This window comes from Pinus tabuliformis, chromosome 7 (genome assembly GCF_031772625.1).
Source record: "Pinus tabuliformis cultivar Carrire ecotype Pingquan chromosome 7, CPIR1, whole genome shotgun sequence".
Taxonomy (NCBI): domain Eukaryota; kingdom Viridiplantae; phylum Streptophyta; class Pinopsida; order Pinales; family Pinaceae; genus Pinus; species Pinus tabuliformis.
The window spans coordinates 1,616,354,662-1,616,378,772 of NC_142293.1; the positions used below are offsets into that span (position 1 = coordinate 1,616,354,662).

General features: G+C 35.0%; 1 protein-coding gene, 1 long non-coding RNA gene and 1 pseudogene across 4 annotated transcripts; 2 read left to right on the top strand and 1 right to left on the bottom strand.

Annotated features, from left to right (window-relative positions):
* Nucleotides 1-13,414: 13,414 nt before the first annotated feature.
* On the top strand, nucleotides 13,415-17,050 carry LOC149254402 (uncharacterized). 2 transcript variants are annotated; one of them, XM_089460147.1, is made up of 2 exons: nucleotides 13,415-14,750; nucleotides 16,921-17,050. In XM_089460147.1, the coding sequence occupies exon 1, from the start codon at nucleotides 13,906-13,908 to the stop codon at nucleotides 14,737-14,739; it is 834 nt and encodes a 277-aa protein (XP_089316273.1). In that variant the 5' UTR covers nucleotides 13,415-13,905; the 3' UTR covers nucleotides 14,740-14,750; nucleotides 16,921-17,050. The 2 variants fall into 2 exon arrangements, with proteins under 2 accessions (XP_089316273.1, XP_089316274.1); XM_089460148.1 differs by lacking the exon at nucleotides 16,921-17,050 and adding an exon at nucleotides 15,137-15,301.
* On the top strand, nucleotides 16,915-19,493 carry LOC149254403 (U-box domain-containing protein 45 pseudogene; annotated as a pseudogene). The gene is made up of 2 exons (XR_016265487.1): nucleotides 16,915-18,176; nucleotides 18,301-19,493. The product of XR_016265487.1 is annotated as a U-box domain-containing protein 45 pseudogene (transcript).
* A 3,211-nt stretch (nucleotides 19,494-22,704) lies between these two features.
* LOC149254404 (uncharacterized) lies at nucleotides 22,705-24,090 on the bottom strand. Its single transcript, XR_016266289.1, has 3 exons — nucleotides 23,854-24,090; nucleotides 23,680-23,766; nucleotides 22,705-22,915 (listed from the first exon to the last, which is right to left on the bottom strand). It is a non-coding gene; the product is annotated as an uncharacterized LOC149254404 (long non-coding RNA).
* Between the last annotated feature and the right edge of the window lie 21 nt (nucleotides 24,091-24,111).

A 24,111-nucleotide genomic window follows, 5' to 3' on the forward strand; every position in this document is an offset into this window, starting at 1 on the left:
AAGGAATGCAGTTACTTATCTGTACTTTTGCCTCACTCCAACAAGGAAAGTTGAAGATTTTAATTGGCACTCTCGGATCTAAGTGTGCGCATTTGACAATGTAAATAATGGAACACGCATCTCGGCTCTCCATACGTGCGGTTCTACTTAACACCGAAACAAATCAAAATACATCTGAGCAACCCGTTGTCTTAAATGCTTAGATTTCAGAAGCCTTGACTGAGCTACCGTGGATGGGATTGCAATACTTCACATGTAGAGCTAGGTGATACGCCCGGGACATGATTTCCCTCCAACCGGGACCAGAGAGACCTTAGAAGTGAGTGCCATGGCCTTGTAGCAGTTCAATAAGCGTGCTTTCCTTAATAATATCATTTCTCGACTCTAGATTCTCCCATTGTCTGGTCTTTTGCAGCAGAGCTCGCATTAGTGAAGGAAGGGAACTTCCACGGGCTCTTCTTTTTTTGGAATCTTGGCCACAGCGGTCAGCTGGAAAATAGGAAAGACACAAATGGCTCTTAACAAATTACTTAGGGCCGCCAAAGGGGAAGGGACCTCCCTCGTCTCTCTACATGGAAAGCTCCCGCCCCCGCCCAAAACACCGACCATTTTTTCTTGATTTCAGTTTCCGACTAACAAGAATCAGTTTCGCAACTAACTCGTAAATATTTCATAACTATTTATTACGCTGAGTTATTACGGTAGGGATGTTACATTATGCTGATCGGTATGTCAATTTCAAAATACACCTTCTAGAATTTTAATTTAATTATAAAAAATTATTAAGTAGATGGTGGAGATTTAATATGCTCAAATATACGTAATAATGTACACATATGAATAATGAAGGGTTAATATTTATCTCCAAGTCAGTCATGTTATTCTAATTAATGTATCTCAATTAATTATTTAAAGAAAATATCATATCAACACATCATATTGGGTATGTGTTATTCATAAGTCATGGTATTGACCCATAGTATTTTAGCAAAAACTATTTACAAGTTAAGAATTTTCATGGTAAAATGGGGTGAATATTTGTGGTTATGAATATTGTTTAAATCATATATTAATTATTTTAATAACAATATAATAATAGTAATAGTTTAAAATCAAGCTGTAATTTAATTAATTTTTTTGTTTTTTTTTTTTTTTAATATGGGCAATGTGAGATGTATTTTGGAATAAATGTTTTGATGCCTATCATGGATGCCTATAGGTATTTACCAACCATTTAATATTTAAATATTTTATTTATGGCTAAGAGTGTAATCTTTTTACCTCATCTCCTCTAGACTTAGTTGTAATATTAGCAACAAATAGAGTGAGCATGTTAAAAGTAAAATATTTTGTTTATTTATAATTATTTTTCTCTAATTAAAATTGATACAAAATAATGTTATTTCACATGGACATTGAAATATTTTAAATATTTTTACCACTTTTACCACATTTTTTTCAGATTAAGTTGTAATATCAACAATACATTGAATGAATATGATGAAAGTAATTTTTTTTATTATTATTATTACTCAAGACTATTTTTTTGTTATTTCATTATAAAATTAAAAAAAGAAAATTGTTATTTTTTTGTTATTCAATTATAGAATTAAAAAAAAAAATTGTTGTTACATGACTAATCATCTATTCACCAAGGGTTGTAGTCGTTAACAACATAGAAGCTCAGAAGATAAAATTGTCCAAACAAAAATTTCAGCCACGGTTAGCCAAATGGCTATAAAAGCAACCAGTCCTTATAACAAAGATAAAAACCTGCTTGAGCTATATAATGGTTATAGAATAAACCTGGATATGTTGAATAATAAAACAAGATATATACAAAACTTCGAGAGCAGAAATTTCAGATGAGATTTCAGAAAAAACTGGGATTGTCATTTTAAACATGTGAGACATGTTATGTTGAATTACTGACAGTTCTTGCGGTCACATAAGTTGCTAGAAACATTAATGCAGGAAGGCTATAGGAATGGTTTGAGCTCCCTGAACTTTGTTGCTGATGGTATATTCATTGATATGTTGTACCCTATAAATGTATTTGTAACATACCCTGGTAACCTCACATGTAAAAGCAGGGAGTTAGAATTTTTTATACAAATTACCCACAAGTAATTATCCAAATCACAACTCCACATTCCTCATTAACCATTAGATATAATGTTCATTAGTACATAAAGTAAATTGCAATAGAGGATAGTAAGTTGCATAACCATTGACAACCACTGTTGTAGTATATTAACATAAATTGTCTCATGAACCTTGCATCCATTTCATGATTTCCTTAACCATATTAATTAATCACATACTTGGACATTATGATTATCACATCAAATAAAGAATCATCATCATCAAGGATTCAACATCATCAAACTGACACAATAAGCAATCACATCATTGAACACTGATATACCCTGGAAACCCCGTAGGGTGAAAACCAGCAAACATTTAATCTTATTATTAAACGCTCGTGAGGGTTTTCACCCCTCACTCAATGGCTTATAAGGGATTCCATCCCTTATCCATTGTTATAAAATATTACAATGAAATATCATTAAAATGTCACATAACTAGCTAAAAGCTATTACGTTTTCCATGAAACCCTTTACCTACATATTGCCACTTGCTACATCCTTGTGGCATGATTGTTCTATCAATGTACGATCCCACAACTCGTACTCATCTGCATGGACCATTAATTCTTCATCTACATATCACCACTTGCTACATCCTTGTGGCATGATTGTTCTATCAATGTATGATCCCGCAACTCATACTCATCTGCATGGACCGTTAATTCTTTACCTGCCACAATGTTATATATAATCTATACTTTGTGTAAGTAATCCAACTTTTCCTACCAATGTTGTCATTAACAACATTGATATCATGATTACATTTATAAATAATCATATTAACTAATATTTCCCTTCGCATAAGCACATATTCTTAGAGGACAAAACACTAAGGCATTCCTTTGAAGGGACTAACTAAAACATCAGTTATAATCTTCTTACATGAAAATTTACATAAACTTTATCAAAAGAACTAGTCCTTTAGCTATTACTTTTGATGCATGCAAATATGTAAAGCAATCTAACACAACTTGTTGTCTCTTCCTGCATGCGAATGTATATCCTTTCTAATGAAAGCTAACACAAATCTCGTGTGCATACACATCTCATTCAACAAGAAACTAAGATAATAGTTATGTTAGCATAAAAGTAATCACATATCATTTTCCTAAAGAAATATGGCTCAATAGTTCTTCTATCCATACAAAGAACATATCTCTATAACACAACGACTATTGTTTGTGCATCCAATAGCTTATCATAATATCCCTTCTTTAATGTATGCAACACATATTCCCTTCTCTAGAATTGTACAATCATTTCATGTAAAAATTTACATACTTCTTTCTTAAAAGGAAGTCATTATAACCTCATTTCTCTATCTCCCTATATGTAAGTTTCTCATGCTTCCCTTTCAAGAAATTATTATAGATACCCATCTTTATTCATAAAAATCAGGAAACAATAACAAGGTTAACTGAACCTTTTATGCACCAAAATCAAGAAATCGACACAACTTATCTAGCAAGACAATCTTTTCAAGAGATTATTATTTTCAAGAAAGTTAACATAATCTCTTTCTCTACGTACACACAAAATCATATTTCCAATGTCACAATGGCTATCCTTTTGTGCATGCAACATGTGTTTTTCCTAACACAATTACTTTTACTTCATTGCACATAATCTTTTCATGAAACAAGTATGGATTCTGGTTCTTGTATGAACACTATTCATATGTGTCTTTTAAGAAAAGAATCTCTATTTTTGTTTCAAAATATCTCTCATAGAAGCCATTATTTTCATACATGAAGCATGCACACTTTTTCTAAAAAGAAACTATCTTAATGACTATTATTTATGTGCATATAAAACATACGTTTTCTTCAAGAAAGTTAGTAATGATTATCTTTGTGCCTGGAAGCACATGCTCCCTTCAAGAAACTAAAATGAAGTGAGTCTAGCTCATTAGCTATTTCTATCATGCATGCAATGCATAATTATTTCACAAGAAACTTCGAAAGTAGCTAGTATCACAAAGCATTTAAGCACATATCCCTTTTCAAGAAACTTTTATTAAGAAAAATACACATTTTATTCAAAGAAAACTTGGCCACTTTTCATACTATGTCCTCAAGAAGTTTACATGTCTCACCATCTTTCCTCAAGAAGATATTTTGGCTATTTAGCAAGAATTTCGTTAATTTATTCCAAGAAAATGACAAAATGACTCAACTTTTACTTAGCTTTTATGTCCACACATTTTTTCACATTCTTCATTGCATACTATTATGTATATATTATCTATATTTGGTAAGAAATCTTTCAAAAAGATACCCAAATAAACATACATATATTTTTCCTTCAAGAAAGTGAGCAAGTTACTTATCTTTTCCCTGGCAGCCTCCTTGCCTCCATTACTTGTCAGAACCATGTCTTGAAAAGCCTTGAATATCGTATGCATGTTTTGTTCCATAACACCAGCCACAAACTCTCATGTTACTACTCGCAGTGGTGGGGTCGCAGGATGTATCGCACATCTGTAACCCAGATCAATTCCCAAGCGAAAGTCAATTCTTCAGTCTTGTTGAGAAGCTACTCGTAATTCTGGAACAAGACATGACCATCAACGGTAACAACCACGCTACGACGATGTATGACAAAACCACAGCCACAACTGCGGACAGTCAAGCAGTGTGCTATCCGCTTCTGGCAAGTTTTCCCCAATGTCACTGCTGCTACAGTTGAATACGTTGTTGATTCAGTTGGATACCATTTCAATTGTTTCCTCCCCTATTCGACATACAACTATTAGTTCCTCATTCATTTTTTTTGAATATCAAGAATTAGTTTTTGAAACTAATTCGTAACTTTTTAAAAATTACTATTTCATAAATGATTTTACCTTGAGCCTTTTTTAGGGATGTTACATACTCCCCCACTTAACAAGAACACTATCCTCGGTGTTCATCTCTCGTTGGAACTCATGATATAACCATCTGAATCGCACAAAAAGTGATCCTTCCTCTTTAAAATCAAAGATTTCATTCCAAGAAATGACAATAAACAAAAATTGTAATGTTATAACATAAGAAAAAAAATCAATAGTCATAAGTATTTATAATTGCAAAATATGCAAGTTCTAATTTCCATCGCTTGGCCCTTATTCAAATTCATAATATACAAAAACAAATCTCTATATCAACTAACCATTACTTACCAATGACTCTTGAAAATCATGAGCACTTTCATGTAAGCATTTTAATAGCGATTGAACAACCCATCAACCCTCCATGGTAAGTAACCTGTAATGTATGACTAATAAATTCAATCGCATTAGTCACAATATTTTGAGTCAAATGAAATACTTTTAACTATTAATCAATTGTGCAATGTTAGATGATTTTTAAATCACAGTACTTCTACAAGTACTTAAAGAGCACTAAAACTCTAATCATCAAAATGATAATTCAGTAAATCTCATGCACATTGTCTTAGCTCCCGCTAAACACATCCACACAGTACTTCTAAAAGTACCCAAAGAGCACCTAACTCTCTAATCATCAAAACAGTCAATAACTGCATCAAGTGAAAATCGTCTTAGCCCCTACTAAAACGTTTACAAGATTGGTAATACAATAAAGGAACTAAAATTCCAATAACTCCCTATAGATCACTAAAATCCTTTTGTGTTAAAATGTGCATAACATATTTTACACAACTATATATAAAATTCATTTTTAGTATAACATATAGCTGATTAGTTAATTTATTTAGCTATGAGAACCACAATAGGCTAAAGAATTCTCCTCCCAACCCATGGGAACTAGTTTCCATAGCTAGATCGAGTCATTTTCACATCCAGACAATTTCTTTGATAGAGACCTCACCAGGATTAACATGGAATTCCATTGGCTAACCATCTCAAGAATTCCAATGACCACATAGGGTCCAATATAGGATTCCTCTTGGGCCTCCTCCAACAGGCTCCAAATCAACAGAGTTGCCTCAGGATTTTTACCCTCTTCACCATCTTGGGCAACTCTTTTCCCTTACTGAGATCATTTATCTCTAGGGAAAGGAAATCTGGGTAGGCAAGTACCATCAACCCCTTCGGGCAGGCAACTGCCATCAACCCAAGGCCTTATAGCCTTTCACAACTATTTGCAACTTTCTGGCATGTTAAATTTCTCTTTTATCACTCTTCCTCAAAGCAATTTACATAATGAACCATGTGCACATTATCATTAACAAAATAAACATGCATGTACACCATGCATTTACACTTAACCCTCAACATGGGTCCACAACATCTAGATTAATATGAAACATATCTATCATACATGTTGTATGTATTCTGATTTTCCAAATAACACAATCATGCATATCATATAACATTATAATTTCTCATTTATGATTGCAATTCACATTGCAACAATTTACGTGACGAGTTTTCTTGTTGCCGTTAAGATACCACTACTTAATCCCATCCGCAACGTTAGTTATACATATGCATCATTTAACATGTATTCACTTTCCAAATCATTTTAGTTTGAGGCACAATACTATCATGCATAAAAGTATTTGCAAATATTCATTAGTGTTTAAATGCCAATGATGGTGGAGGTAACAATCTAAGCATTTCCAATTTCCCACAGTGTATTGCTATCAACAAACCGATACATGAAGTAACTACCATAATCACTTGTTTGTGAATTGTGATAAGCTTAAATCAAATTCAATTCACGCATATAAGTGCTATTAGTTAGTCATACAACACTAACCAATCACAACTACCAATCATCTTAATGAAACCATGGCAAAACTTAATAAAAAATTAGTTATTACAATCAAGTCTCACTACTTGACTCATTGTATATTTTCAATATCTAAAGGGGTTCTTCTAATGTCCTTTTAAAACACTCTGTCGTCCTATTCAAGGATGTTCCCCATATTTTACATTCATGCATTGACTCATTAAAATTAGTTCATTGTAACTTAATCATGTTCATTAGATATATCATTATTATTGCCATATTTGCAAAGCAAAAGTTGGTAGTTGATTGTCACTTTCCTTAATGAGTGTTCAATATTGTTCACATGTGTAATGAGTGTTCAACATTGTTCATAAGTGTGACAAAAGTTTTATTGTCTTTTATCCTCATTAAGAATCCAATGTCATGAACATAATTCTACAACAGTCTTTATTACTTACTACTCAATGCAATTATAAACATGAATCACTTATATCATGTCAAAAGTAATGTACTACATAAATCAATATGTAGTTTGTTAAAGTCATACTTGAGTTAATTCCCACTGGTGGCAAACCTCAATTTCTTTTCCGCTTACCAATTCCCAAAGGTGCCAGTGTTGCAACCTTTAGCTCTGATACCACTTGTAACATACCCCGGTAACCTCACATGTAAAAGCAGGGAGTTAGAATCTTTTATACAAATTACCCTCAAGTAATTATCCAAATCGCAACTACACATTCCTCATTAACCATTAGATATATTGTTTATTAGTACATAAAGTGAATTGCAATAGAGAACAGTAAGTTGCATAACCATTGACAACCACTGTTGTAGTATATTAACATAAACTGTCTCATGAACCTTGCATCCATTTCATGATTTTCTTAACCATATTAATTAATCACATACTTGGACATTATGATTATCACATCAAATAAAGAATCATCATCATCAAGGATTCAACATCATCAAACTGACACAATAAGCAATCACATCATTGAACACCGATATACCTTGGAAACCCCGTAGGGTGAAAACCAGCAAACGTTTAATCTTATTATTAAACGCTCATGAGGGTTTTCACCCCACTCAATGGCTTATAATGGATTCCATCCCTTATCCATTGTTATAAAATATTACAATGAAATATCATTAAAATGTCACATAACTAGCTAAAAGCTATTACATTTTCCATGAAACCCTTTACCTACATATCACCACTTTCTACATCCTTGTGGCATGATTGTTCTATCAATGTACGATCCCGCAACTCGTACTCATCTGCATGGACCATTAATTCTTTACCTGCCACAATGTTAAATATAATCTATACTTTGCGTAAGTAATCCAACATTTCCTGCCAATGTTGTCATTAACATCATTGATATCATGATTACATTTATAAATAATCATATTAACTAATATTTCCCTTTGCATAAGCACATATTCTTAGAGGAAAAAACACTAAGGCATTCCTTTGAAGGGGCTAACTAAAACATTAGTTATAATCTTCTTACATGAAAATTTACATAAAATTTATCAAAAGAACTAGTCCTTTAGCTATTACTTTTGATGCATGCAAATATGTAAAGAAATCTAACACAACTTGTTGTCTCTTCCCGCATGCAAATGTATATCCTTTCTAATGAAAGCTAACACAAATCTTGTGTGCATACACATCTCATTCAACAAGAAACTAAGATAATAGTTATGTTAGCATAAAAGTAATCACATATCATTTTCCTAAAGAAATATGGCTCAATAGTTCTTCTATCCATACAAAGAACATATCTCTATAACACAATGACTATTCTTTGTGCATCCAATAGCTTATCATAATAGCCCTTCTTTAATGTATGCAACACATATTCCCTTCTCTAGAATTCTACCATCATTTCATGTAAACATTTACATACTTCTTTCTTAAAAGGAAGTCATTATAACCTCATTTCTCTATCTCCCTATATGTAGGTTTCTCATGCTTCCCTTTCAAGAAATTATTATAGATACCCATCTTTATGCATAAAAATCAAGAAACAATAACAAGGTTAACTTAACCTTTTATGCACCAAAATCAAGAAATCGACACAACTCATCTAGCAAGACAATCTTTTCAAGAGATTATTATTTTCAAGAAAGTTAACATAATCACTTTCTCTACGTACACACAAAATCATATTTCCAATGTCACAATGGCTACCCTTTTGTGCATGCAACATGTGTTTTTCCTAACACAATTACTTTTACTTCATTGCACATAATCTTTTCATGAAACAAGTATGGATTCTGGTTCTTGTATGAACACTATTCATATGTGTCTTTTAAGAAAAGAATCCCTATTTTGGCTTCAAAAGATCTCTCATAAAAGCCATTACTTTCATACATGAAGTATGCACACTTTTTCTAAAAAGAAACTATCTTAATGACTATTATTTATGTGTATATAAAACATACGTTTTCTTCAAGAAAGTTAGTAATTATTATCTTTGTGCCTGGAAGCACACGCTCCCTTCAAGAAACTAAAATGAAGCGAGTCTAGCTCATTAGCTGTTTCTATCATGCATGCAATGCATAATTATTTCACAAGAAACTTTGAAATTAGCTAGTATCACAAAGCATTTAAGCACATATCCCTTTTCAAGAAACTTTTATTAAGAAAAATACACATTTTATTCAAAGAAAACTTGGCCACTTTTCATACTATGTCCTCAAGAAGTTTACATGTCTCACCATCTTTTCTCAAGAAGATATTTTGGCTACTTAGCGAGAATTTCGTTAATTTATTCCAAGAAATTGACAAAATGACTCAGCATTTAAAACACAAGATTCACACGTAATTTTTCTAAGAGAAAACTACATATTTACTTTATAAGAAAAACTACATATTTACTTAGCTTCCTCACGAGCGTTTAATAATAAAATTAAACGTTTGCTGGTTTTCACCCTACGGGGTTTCCAGGGTATATCGGTGTTCAATGGTGTGATTGCATTTTGTGTCAGATTGATGGTGTTGAATCCTTGATAATGTTGATTCCTTATTAATGTGATAGTCATAATGTCAAGTATTTGATTAATTAATATGGTTAAGGAAATCATGAAATGGATGCAAGGTTCATGAGACAGTTTATGTTATTATACTACAACAATGGTTGTTAATGGTTATGCAACTTACTGTCCTCTATTGCAATTTACTTTATGTACTAATAAACATTATATCTAATGGTTAATGAGGAATGTGGAGTTGTGATTTGGATAATTACTTGAGGGTAATTTGTATAAAAAATTCTAACTCCTTGCTTTTACATGTGAAGTTACTGGGGTATGTTACAGTATTGGAATCCGATGTTAGAAAATGTAGTTTAATTTTCTCAATTGTGTGCTTCCATGTTGCTAAATTCATGACTTCTAAGTGAGCACAACCTGACAACTAGTCGATGAGACATTTAGAGTTGCTAATAATTAATTTATTTTTTAAGTTCTTAATTTAGCTAGTGTCATGAGGGCCTAAATAACAACTAAACCTAAATAACAATTAAATTAGCTTTAGTATTTGTTCTAAGACCAAGTCTAATTCTAGAAAATTTTTTTTTTTTTCCATGTATCTTTATCAGTCTCTCTCTTTCACGCCCCCCTCCTTCACAAGCGCTCCCTTGGTCCGCTCCATCTAAAAATCCTATAGGGAGGTTATGAGGGATGATAAGATATTGGATTCTCCTCTATGTTTTTGATATTCCCTATAGAGTGAAATGATCTTTAAAGATTGAAGAGTGACACTTTTCCTTCCATCTTTGAATATAATTTTTTTTCTCAGGTGCCAAATACCCCATGCCACAAATATAGGCATGGCATCTAGATTTTTTGTATTTCGTAGCCCAGAAATGAAGTAATTCTTCAAATGAGTTCTAATCCAAGTCTTCTCTAATACCCATAATTTTAAGTACAATAGAACAAATATTCTGAGTAGCGGGGAATTTAACTAATAGATGATCAACAAATCCTTCATGTTGTCTACATAGAGCACATCCACTTGGTCCCACAAAGCCTCTTTTGTGTAAAGTTATCCCAGGTCAAGATTTTGTTACGGATGACCAGCCAAGCAAAGCATTTTAACTTATTTGGTATGTGTCAATTCTAGATAAGCTTATTCCATCATGTGCTATTTGCTTCTACCTCAGTATGTGCAATCACTACATATGTTGAGTAGGCTTTAATCTTTCGAGATGTGAAGTCCCAGCTCCAAACCAGTGTATACCTGGAATTTGAAGTTTCACTCCATTGATGTTTATCTCTTTGATGTAAGAATTCCATTCCATAGCAAGTGAAGCACTCAGTCCTAACTTAGCTTAGGGCATCCAATAGTTTAGGGAGGGCTAAGAGGAGTCCACTTTTTTTATATCATGCAAATAATAAAGCCCCTTAGAATATAAGCATTGTCTTAGTTCAGGGGACAATTTGTAGACACATTCATTACCTATAAAGGGGTATTTTCCAATGATGACTTGCTTTCCATCCCCAGCATTCCAGACTAACCGGTTGAAAAGATAGGGGAAGGAGGCCATGAGCACTTTTCAGATTATGGAGTCCATTTTGGTAGGTTTATTGGCTTGTCCTCTAATCTAGTCCACAACCTCCATTCTGCTTAGATATTTCTCCCCTATGATTTGGATCCAAAGTCCCTCACTAATTATAATTCTCCATAGGATTTCCTGGGACAAAGATTTTGCAAACCAGGAAAAGTTTTTGAAGCCCCATCCCCCTAATTTTTTAGGGATAGATAGGGAGGACCAGCTTTCTAGATGCACACCTTATTTTTTTTTTTTTTTTTTTTTTTTTTTAATTAATTTATTTTTTTTACTTATTTTTTTTTTTCGGATCATAGAAAATTGAATATCGTTTGCCTAATGGAAATGAGGATAATAGTGGGAATTTTTTCCATAGACAACCAATAAACATGAATGTTTTCCAAAACAATTTTTTCTAGAATCAATTTTCCCTTCAGTGATAACAAGTTGTAACAACATAAATTTAATTTCTACTCCACCCTTCTAATCGTCCACATCCAATCATCCTTGTGATAATAATTTTGTTTAAGAAAGTAACCCAAATACTTTATTCCACTTTCCAATGGGTAGAGTGTAAAGGCATGAAATTTTGAATCTTCGAGAGGATATCCGACCTGCCAATAGATTGATGGAAGGAGGATTCATTATGGTTGATTCCATAACAGTGACACTGCAGAAGAGGTTTATGGTTATGTGGAAATCCTACTATTCAAGTACATAACCTATTCCTAGGAGAAAAACATCATCCATGAACAACAGATGGGTGATGTATTGGTTTTTGGAAATTTTGATGCCCATTATGTTTCCTTCATGTTTTTCTTTCAGTTGGGGGTGACTCAAACCTTCCATCACTATCAAGAATAGAAGAGGTGACAACAGACATCACTTCCTGAGTCCTCAAGAGCAGGTGAATTTGTTTGAAGGTGAGCCATTGATTAAGATGGAAAAATTAGTTGAGGAAACACAACCCATGATCCAATTTGTAACTTGTAGGCCTAGCCCGATTTGAAGGAGGACTAGTCTTAAAAAGGTAAAATTGACTTTATCAAATGCTTTGTTAAGGTCCCTCTTGAAAATGAGGGCATTCCGTTTTTTAGTTTTAATACAATGAAAGACTTCTTGCACAATGCTTATGTCGTCATGGATTTGTCTCTCAGCTAAGAATCCAAATTGATTAGGAAATGGCTTCTTAGATAGGAACTCCTTGATCCTATTGGATTACTTTAGTGATTATTTTATAAACGAGGTTCCACAGAGAAATAGGTCTAAAATCCAGAATGGACTTAGGCTTTGAGCATTTTGGAATCAGAGCTATGTAGGTAGCATTGATGGCTGTTGAGACTTTTCTAGTTTTTTTTATCCTCCACCATTGATTTTAATTTTTTAATTAATTCTAATATAAAATGATGTTATAGACATTGAAATAATTTATTTATCACCTAAAGTAAAAGTGAAATATTTTTACCATATCTTCGTTAAACTAGATTATATAATTATTAATATCTTTAAATGACTTTAATTAAAATTAATTAATTACATAATTTATTTTTAATATTGTATTACAATGAATATCAAAGTGATAATGTCATTATTAATATCTCTAAATGATTTTAATTAAAACTAATTGATTACCTAATTTATTCGGTATTTTATTATAGTGTATATCACTTCGAAATTTAATATTTAAAAAATCACGCATCACTTTTTTTTAAATCATAGAATGTACCTCAAGAAATAATAATTAAAAAAAAAAAAAATTATGAAAAGAAAAATAAATAAAATTACAACAAAGTGAATTATATGAGACTCTGTCTGTGAACAGTCTCACCCCCAAATGTGTTCAAATACTTTCATAGAATGGTACCTCCAATTGACAGCTAAACTCTGGTTGACCGAGTTCTCGGTATCTATTAAAAAAAATAAAAGTTCAAATACCGTTGCACATCAAATTTGGTGCTGCATATGGCTCAGTATGCGTAGAAATAGATTTAATTTTTTGGGAGTAGTCTAGCGAGGCGGAGGAATTGTCCGGTTTCCGGTGCCGCCCGGAAAAACCTCCGGCTCCGGCAACCGGACAATTCCTCCGCCCTCCACCACCCTACTCGACTTCCGCCCACCTCCGCCACCGTCAGCTCCGCCACCACCCACATTAACTGCGTCTGACAGGAAGATGTGAGTTAATTCCGAAGAATGAAATTTCAATTCGAACTCTAGTTTTTCGCGCGGCACCGGAAACCGGACAATACTCCAAAATAATACTCACAGGGATAAACAAATCCATTTTCGACATTAAATCAATTCCAGGCATTCTTCACTGGATGAAACGAATCACAGGCGAAAGGAAGTGAGAGTTGCTTCCTCAGCTCTTTATCCTGTAACTGTTCAGCCTAACCACATTAAACATTCATAATTACAGCGATATTTAACCTAAAAAACCCTTAGATCACAAGAATAGGAATAGGAAGCCCCACATTGAAATCAAATCGATTTTAATGAATGGCCCACCGAAAGGGCTTTGAACCAGGAGGCCCCAGAAAATGGCTGCTTGCAGTACTGTATCTGGTTGTGCTCGCCGTAGCAACAACAGTTTTTTGTACCTGTTTATGCTATATGATTTCAGAGAAAAAACAGGATCGTTCAGCCCGTGATTGTATCAATGCCTGTAATCATGAATTGACGAATAGACTGAATCGAAATATTGATTTAAGTACTGGTTGGAGCGTCAAAGCTAATTCGTCCCCGCCGGACGTTCAGATCGTAGGAGGAATACATCGAGCTGCAGCTGAACAAAACGCTGAATCCGAGGCTCAGGAAGCTGTGGACCACCCGGGACTGGAGAAGGAAAGTAGACGTGTTTTCGGGCAGGTTCTGGGGCCTCATGAAGGGTCAATTGCTGAGACGGGGTGGAAGGCACTGTGTATTGGAGCGAGGGTGGGGCAAGAAGTGGTTGCCCTCAAAGAAATAGGAGTGCGTGACGCCATTGGCATGGATTTGGTACCATATCCTCCTCTAGTAATCCATGGAGATATGCACAGCCACCCCTTCCCCGACAATACCTTCGATTTTGAATTCTCGAATGTGTTTGACCATGCTCTCTACCAATCCCTCTTCCTTTCGGAGATCGAACGGAGTCTGAAACCCGAGGGAGTGGTCGTCCTCCATATGACCGTCCACAAACGGGGAGACAAATATTCTGCAAACGATCTGTACAGCGCCGAACCACTTATTGGTCTAGTCTCTTCAAGAATTCAACCCTTGTTCATATCAGGCGGGTTGACGGCTTCGGCCTCGATACAGAAATCGCTCTTCGCAAGAACAATATTGATCTAACCGCTTCTCAGGTGGGTTGAATTAGAAAAAGATCATTTGATTGCATTTAATTTCATTTCGTTTGATCGACACTCGAACCTCCTGATATGTACACGCTGTCCTGTTTCTGCCCAATGCTTTAGCAAATGTAAACAGACGAAATACTTCGATTCCCCAGGTGGAGGAACAATCTCATTTCGTATTGACATGGAATGAAAATTTTACAAGTATAACAAATTGCACATAAAAAATATTGAACATTCCACTTGATCTGTCGACATGACCGTCTAGTATCCCATTGTAAATGTAAATACACCTACACAGCACCTGGTTTTCTTTTCTGTTGCTCCCAAAACTATGAAAATTTTCTGTGGCGTGGCCATCATATTTGAATGCTGTGATTAATCTTATATCTTAGGCGATCGTCTCAAATCCCCGTGTCCTGCAACTACACAACATAAATCAATGTGGGGCTTCTCTTCACTGAGAAGCTTACTCTGGATTGAAGGCGAAGTGGCGAGAATGTGAAGCATTTGCTGAGCAGATAGGGTTTTCAGCACGAATCACAGGCGAAAGGAAGTGAGACATGCACAGGGTATTTTCTGTTTAATTTAGTGCAAGTGGATTTTTTCCACGAAGGCATGCACAGGGTATTTTCTCTTGCAGGTTTCAAACCTCCTGTCTATGTTATTTGAGTATTTTATCTGGTATTGGACTTTGGATTTTGAAAACTTCCTGTGCACGGGTTGAATCAATTTAATGCAAGTGGATAACTTGCATTTTTTCCACAGAGACATGCACAGGGTATTTTCTCTTGCAAGTTCCAAACCTGCTGTCTATGTTATTTTCCACTAACATGCATAGGATAGTTGGTGGGTCAAGCCAACCAAAAAATACTCTATATGCTTTAGCCTGAGCTAAATCTTGTGCGACTTTTCCACTGAAACAAGCACAAAGAATTTTCAATTGCAGGTTTGAATCCTGCTGTCCACACCATCATGATATTCAAGGTTTGAAATTGTTGTCCACACATATACACTTGAGCAGAAAATAAATTGCAGATCTATGTGTCAAGCATAGATGTTTTAGGTATTATTGATTTATAAATTCTCAAGCATAGACGTTTTTGGTATAAATTGCAGATTTATGTCAACCATAAACATTTAAGGTATTATTGAGGTGTGATATTAAAAAAACATACATTTTAGGTATCATTGTAAGACGTATTGAAAAACTTAAAAGTGATTCCAGGTGCTTAACGAGTAACTGGAAGGTAAGATTATATTATTGCAAATGCAAGGGCTTGACTAGCCACTGGAAGGTAGGATTATATCTATCAGAAAACGTGGAAGTAATGCAAAGTAATTTAGTTTCTAGCCTTTCCTAATTCTAAGGTTTGTTAATGACCTACAACAGTGCCCTGCTTAGAGAAAGAGATAAGGCAGGGGTTTTTCTGAGCTACCTTTATCCTATCTATTTGTTATTTCTTCTATTGGGATGTTGCTTCAGAAAACACACCCCAAGGTTGGGGGCCTGTACTTCACAACTTGAAATTTCTTCAGCCTTCATGCCAGGTTTGAGGGGCAACTGTTCCACCAAAATCATCTTGAAGGTAGGATTATATCTATCAGAAAACGTGGAAGTAATGCAAAGTAATTTAGTTTCTAGCCTTTCCTAATTCTAAGGTTTGTTAATGTCCTACAACAGTGCCCTGCTTATAGAAAGAGATAAGGCAGGGGTTTTTCTAAGCTACCTTTATCCTATCTATCTGTTATTTCTTCTATTGGGATGTTGCTTCAGAAAACACACCCCAAGGTTGGGGGCCTGTACTGCACAACTTGAAATTTCTTCAGCCTTCATGCCAGGTTTGAGGGGCAACTGTTCCACCAAAATCATCTTGAGATTAGCACCTGCCTTCGTCTCTTTTTGAGATGTGCCATTTGGGTGGGAAAAGACCACAGTGAGAAGTGAACCCTGGGGGATGGCTTACCACTCCGTTGACCTCACCAGTGAACTTATGCCCTGTTGGCAAATCCATCTGTTTTGATTTTTGGCAGATGTAATTTTGATATTTGAACATATTGAAAAATGCCTTTTGTGCACACTTTTAATATATCAAGTTCATTTGTTGTAACTGGTGTATTGTTGAAGATAGTAGAATTTCTTTGATTGTTGCTTATGGTTATTAAATTCTTCATGCAGATTGTTGAAATTGTTAAAGAGCTTGAGGGGACAACATTTGCACTTGAACGAACAGAAAAAGAAGTTGGTGATGAAGTCATTTCATTGTTGTGGCAAGATAAGGATCCTGGTAGTGGAAATGATACATCAGAAATGGATGTTTTTCGTCGGGTGGCTACTAAGCTAAACATCATGTCTTCAAGAGTTGTGTTGTCAGAAAAAAGAGCCTTAAAGAGATTGCTTGATAAAGCCCGCTTTGATAAAGACAAGAAGGAGTCCATTATCATATATCTCTTGCATCTTTTAAGAAAGCACGCTATGTTCTTCAAAAATGAGTATTCAGATGGTGCTGATTCCCCAAACTCAGGTCCATGTTCTCCATCCATCAGAGATTGCATTGGTGAGGTTAGTAGGAATGGAAGAAACATTGAACGTCGTGCTTCAAAGCTTCACTCATTTGATACAGATGGAAAGGAAATTCCTGGAAGCTCAGGAAGCATTCCAGTACCTCCTGAAGAATTCAGATGTCCAATTTCTCTGCAACTAATGTCTGACACTGTGATTATTTAATTTGTCCAAACTTATGAACGGGTTTATATAGAGAAGTGGACTAATGAGGGTCATGATACATGTCCCAAAACCCAGCAAAGCTTGACACATCTTGGTGTAACTCCTAATTATTGTGTCAAAGGTCTAATTGCAAGTTGGTGTGAACAACATAGAATTGAAGTTCCAGAGCCATCTACTCCATGCCCTCCTGTGGCAGGTTGGAGATGGGACTTGGCAGATTCTGGATCTGTCAAGAGCATTGATGGTGGTCGCCTGAGGGAGGTCAAGGTAGTCCCATTGAGGGACAATCAAGTTGCATGTGCTTGTGAGGATGATGTTAGCAGATTATCAACTGGTACTTTTGGTAACAGTTCTTACTGTGATTCACCAGCTATTCTAAGAAATGAAGGATCGAGTGAACTAGGTGATACAAGCCTTTCCTGGTCATGTGACATAGTTGAATCTCAAAATGTCAAAGACGACCCTTGTAAAACATATGAAAGGTTGCTCTCAAGCCTTGGTGGACCGTCACTAGAACTGCAATGTAGAGCAACAAAAGAGATTAGATTTCTCGCAAAGGATGATGATGAAGCTCGTTCTTACATGGGTGCCAATGGTTTCATTCACATGCTTGTGAACTTCCTACGTTCTGCTATTGATGCATGTAATGCCCAAGCACAAGAGGCTGGAGCTTTGGCGCTTTTCAATATTGGTGTGAATAATAACAGGTAGAAGGATGTCTGAAATATTTTTTAGTTTATCAAAATACACAAGTCTAGCAGATGTGATTTATTCTTTTACTAATCATCTTAAAACATTTTTGCTTACTTGTGTTCATGCTTTGTATTGTAGGAACAAAGCAGCAATCTTGGCTGCAGGTGCAGTGCCTCTTTTGTTGGATCTTCTTGATTCTGAAACATCTGAAGCAGCTGTAGCTGTCTTGCTTATGTTATCTAGTTTGGAAGATAATAAAGCTAGCATTGGAGCTTCCGGAGCAATACCTCTTCTCATTAAACTGATGGACTCGGAATCTAACCAATGTAGACAAGCTGCTATAAATGCCTTGTATAATTTATCAACATTCAAGGGAAACAGGTCCTACATGGTATCTGCAGGAGTTGTTTCCAGGCTTGCTCATCTTCTTCTTGTTGCAGAGGGTGACTGTACAGAAAAATGCCTTACAATTTTGTATAACCTTGCTTCTACTGAAGAGGGCAGAGCAACAATTGCTGATACGGAAGGCTGCATTGGAACCATTGCAGATATTCTTGATACAGGTAAAACCATTGCACAAGAACAAGCAGCAGCATCTCTCTTATTGTTATGTACTAATAGTTTTGAGCACAGTCAAATGGTTTTAAGGGAAGGGGTCATTCCTTATTTGGTTACTCTTTCTATGAATGGAAGCCCAAGGGGAAAGGACAAAGCACAGAAATTGCTACAGCATTTCAGAGAGCAGCGACAGCAAGATGTTTCCTGCCAGTCTTCTACAGCTGTGTGTACCCCTCAGCCATCAATCTATGGGGAGAGCTTGAAGGAAAATAAAACAACTCATAGAACAACTTCCAAAAAGATTGGCCGAACATTAAGCCTCTTTTGGAAGGCAAAGTCATTTGCTTTTTATCAGTGTTAGTATATGCGAACCAAATGGAGGCAGAACGTTTATCTTTAGTTTCTGCTGGAAGTCCTTGTAAATCAATTTCGATTGTTGTACGGTTCTAAATTTTCTACGTAGTTGGGACCATTCAGAGGCTGCCCTGACTGTTTACCATTCAGAGGCTGCCCTGACTGTTTGTTGTAACGAAGTTAGGAATTGAATCATCTCATAGCTTGATGATTTAGGAATATACTGTACAAAAGTTTCAGAGGTGAAAAATAATTAGATAACACTGCTTTGTCGCAGATTTGTACATTATCACAGAGAGGATAATTACCTCTTTCAGTAGATGTGATGTTCTTCTATTCTAGTATAGCCTGTAAATATATATCGGAGATTTAGTTTGATCATCACATCTTAATACATTCCAGACCAACTTCTCCTTGTTTATTGGATCACACTGAGTTTGCACTTGTTAATCTGTTGTTGCTACCAATAGATGTGTAAAATTTTCTTTTCAAGGTGGCCTATGGGGAGTGGTGATTGCTATGTTTCTTGAAGTAATTGTGGCTGGTATAGTATTATCTGTCCACCAAAGGACAGGAAACAAGAGATCAACGCACACGGGGTTATGTAATCAATCTTTCTCCTCCCATCTAAACGTTGTATAAAAATGTTTATTTTCCAAGGTATATTTTTAAAAAATGCTGCATATATTACATTGTAAATCAAGGATACAAGTACATTAATATTGTACTTATTCTAAGAAAATTTTAAAGGGAAATATTTGACCACGCATATAGGTGTGCAACTTTACAAACTTTTTAGACTCAAATTGCAACTATGTTAATTTGATCTTGAATTTGGTTAATCTCTCTTCATTACTATGTATCTGTCCAAGTTTTGGTATTTTAATTTTGAACTTCTGTATCTGTCCATCTTTGCATATTATGTCACAAGCAACCATACTCTCGAGTCAATATTTATATGCCTATATTGTTACCTTTGTTTCTTGTTATGTAACTATTGTTACCTTTGTTTCTTGTTATGTAACTGTATTTTCCTGCTAGCATTTTTCTAATGCCCCTTGATCTTTGTAAGCCTTTGAGCTTGCAATCTTTTGTTTTCTTCTTGCCTCCTTTATGCTTTCAAACATGCCTTTCTTTCCAGTGTCATGTTTGTGCTGTTGATTCTGTATCTCTTTGTCTTCCTTTCTAACAACTTTGATTTCCATATTTATGGTGTTGTTGACATGCGAAACAATGTTGATGAATTGTTAGTACATTGATTAGTAATCAACATTTTAAACAGTTGATTACTAATCAATGTACTAACAATATGATTTATATAATATTTTAAATCATACATGTTAAATGCACAAGTAACATCTTTTAGGGCAATTCCAACAGCACTAAATTGTATGAACCTCCATGGTGATGACATCTCATGATGTTCTGCAGTGCCCATGTAAAATTCTATTTGTGAATACCCTTGCAGCAAAACTTCTTGGATATACATTCCTTATACATTGATTGAGCATAGCTTTGAATCTTGAAATATATGAGGAAATGCAAGTTGCAGGAAGGTTAGTTAACCATTACTCATTTCAAATAATAGGCAATAGAATATTTACTCTCCGATTTCATGCTTTGAGAGCATCATAAGCCAAAGAATAGGCTTTTGGTTGCTGTAAGGACTAGGACAAATGGTTCCTAGCACACATCTTCTAAATTTCATATTCTAAAGTCATAATAAGTATTCTACTCGAGTCATGTGCATGCTTAGCTGATAGAAAGATGAGAAAAGGTGGCAAAATGAGGTTAACAAATTAAATTTTCAAAGTCAATGGGATTGGTGAGTAGTGAGAAGTGATAGTAACTGAATTGGACACAAGTATCAAGATGTGGATTTTTGAGAAACAGAGAATCAGGCATGCAGTAAATTGGATAGGTTGCAGAGGTGTCCAAAGCACCTGCACATCTCAAAAAGAGAAATATTCGAGAAATGTTGAGAAATGAGCTTAATTTCTGCATTGGTACTTGAACTGACTGGTGATTAGACCCAGATGTTAACGAATTTTTACAGCCAGTCGGTATGAACAAGACTTGGTGTTTCAATGTATGTTGTAATTTTGTGTCACTGTCAGTGGTAGTTTGGAATTTTCACGTTCTATTCACAGAATACTAGATTTAAATATTTCTAAACCTTGCAACACTCACAGATTATTCGAATAATACTGAACTCAAACATATGTAACCGTTGAGATTCTTGGATATCATTAATACTGAATTCAAATTGCTATATCAGTATTTGTGGTTCTTGAATTGCATTAATAGTATTGATCTTTTATGAAGAGCAATATCATGAGCACCGAAGCAGGAGACAGTCCACGTTTCTTCTCAGAGTCCACTAATATGATACAAATGGCCCAATTTAAGAAGGAAACTAAAATCAATAAATAAGAAACCTTTTAGGCCAATACAGCAGGCATAGATTTTTCGTTCAAATTCTCTGTTAAAAAAGTGAGATTGAGATATGGCTCCTTTCTGTCTTTTTCATGAGTTTTTAAAGTTCAAGGCTCATTGAGGCACTACCTACTCTTACATAAGGAACAAAAATAATTCTCAAAAAGAGAAATATTCGAGAAATGTTGAGAAATGAGCTTAATTTCTGCATTGGTACTTGAACTGACTGGTGATTAGACCCAGATGTTAACGAATTTTTACAGCCAGTCGGTATGAACAAGACTTGGTGTTTCAGTGTATGTTGTAATTTTGTGTCACTGTCAGTGGTAGTTTGGAATTTTCACGTTCTATTCACAGAATATTGGATTTAAATATTTCTAAACCTTGCAACACTCACATATTATTAGAATAATACTGAACTCAAACATATGTAACCGTTGAGATTCTTGGATATCATTAATACTGAATTCAAATTGCTATATCAGTATTTGTGGTTCTTGAATTGCATTAATAGTATTGATCTTTTATGAAGAGCAATATCATGAGCACCGAAGCAGGAGACAGTCCACGTTTCTTCTCAGAGTCCACTAATATGATACAAATGGCCCAATTTAAGAAATGTAGCTCAAGTCGGGGTAATTGATGTTGAGAAATGTAGCTCAGACAAGAACTTCCTGCACAAGCTTCAGTATGAATGCGGAGTGAGTGGTTTTAGACATTATGAGGAATGATGCAGAGGACAAGATGACATAGTGAGACCTACAGCAGAGAGCAACAGAATCTACAGAATCCCAATCCTGCAATCGTCTCAACAATTTGATTTCCAGACAGATGCAAATTACTCACAATAGTGCCTTTTTCTGAGGTTCCATCAAAGAACTCCTAAACTTGTATTTTATTGATTACCAAATGGAGTGGAGCTGAACATCAAAAGTTTAGAAATATAACAGATTGCTAGCAAAAAATTCACTGCAATGGATTTCATTATATTCAATTTATTACAAAATGCTAGAACTGTTTCCTCAAGACCGTGGAAACTGCCACAATATTGAATAATACTTCCCTTATGCTTCTAGAGCATCATTTCATGTAATGATGCCTATACAAAAGGTAAATTAATCTATCATAGGTTTATCGCTTGCTGTACAACTGGAAGTCGGAAAACCATGGACTAGATAAAATACACGCCTTCAACCATGACCATCACTTCCATGATGCGTTTTACAACAAAAAATATTTGTATAGATAAACATTGTGTGCTTGGAAAAAGACCACATTGCGTGCTTGGATGAGAATTGCATGCTTGGAAAAATACCACATTATGTGCTTGGCTGACAATTTATGTCTTCCACATTGAGGTTCAATGCATGGACAATCCTGGTTGGAAGCAGAACTGTAGAACAACCTAAAAAAAAAAGAGCATCCACGTTAAAATTTTGAAAATTAATCAACACCATCATTATCCTAGCAGACCATAAACTATATGTGACCAGGAACATCACCACACATATATACATGAGCACACAAGATCAAAATAAACACTTTCACCGAACACACAACTAAAAGATAACAACCGACGTTGATTTGGGCAATAGGACAGTTAACACTTTATCACAAGCATAAAAGGATAGAACATCGTTCAGTGAATATCAACAAATCATGAAGAGGGCATGTTCAGAATAACATAACAATCTACTATGCTATCATATACTATTCCATGAAGGAAAAATCAGCTTGATGAAGTCATGAAAATCCAACGAGATCTCTGACTAGAGGCAAGGAGCAAAAAATCCAACAACAAAAAACGAAATGATAAGGTTCAAACCTCATTGGCCTTTCACCATCTAACCATAAATTTATAAAGATGTAAAATATAAATATCTATAAATCTAATAAACATCGAACCATGAACATAGGTATGAGAACATAGTAACTACATGTTTAAGTATAAAAATCAAACATGTTGCATGAACATAAATAAGTAGAGAGATTCTATTTGACAGCCAGCATGATGGATAGGGAAAAAATAACAGCATGAGCATGAACAGATTATGAAAAAAGTATTTTCATAACAACATAACAATAGGGAAACATAAATATACTTATCATATGAAAAAGGGCCACCTGACGATGCCATGAAAACCTAGCTTATCTATTCTTTGTGCATACCTCATTGATTCCCACTAGAGTTGAAGTCCTTCCATAGATGATCAGTCATGGCAGAAGATGATGCTTCTCCACTTATTCTATAGTTACCTAGAAAAGTGTCAAACGTTATCGCAAAGAAATTTTCTAGAACATCAAGGTATATGTGCACACACAATGAAAGAGTGTCAAATGTACCTGGCATGGCAGGTAAGGTTGGATGGTCTTGCATCTCCCTTTGGTCTTGGGTTATCGCCATGGTTGGGGATTGTTGCATTGCTGTAAAAATAAACATAGCACATGTTAAAGAATGGTGATGATGAAATACTTAAATCTAAAACAATGACTTTATTCAACACATGAAACTAACCTGGAACCATAGACACAACATTATTTGATCGATGACGTCCTCTCTTATTGAGGTATTGAAACTCAAATGGTTCATATTCTGATGGA

Coding starts and splice junctions, on each gene's coding strand:
- LOC149254402 (XM_089460147.1), top strand. CDS start 13,906: ATGGCCCACCGAAAGGGCTTTGAACCAGGAGGCCCCAGAAAATGGCTG.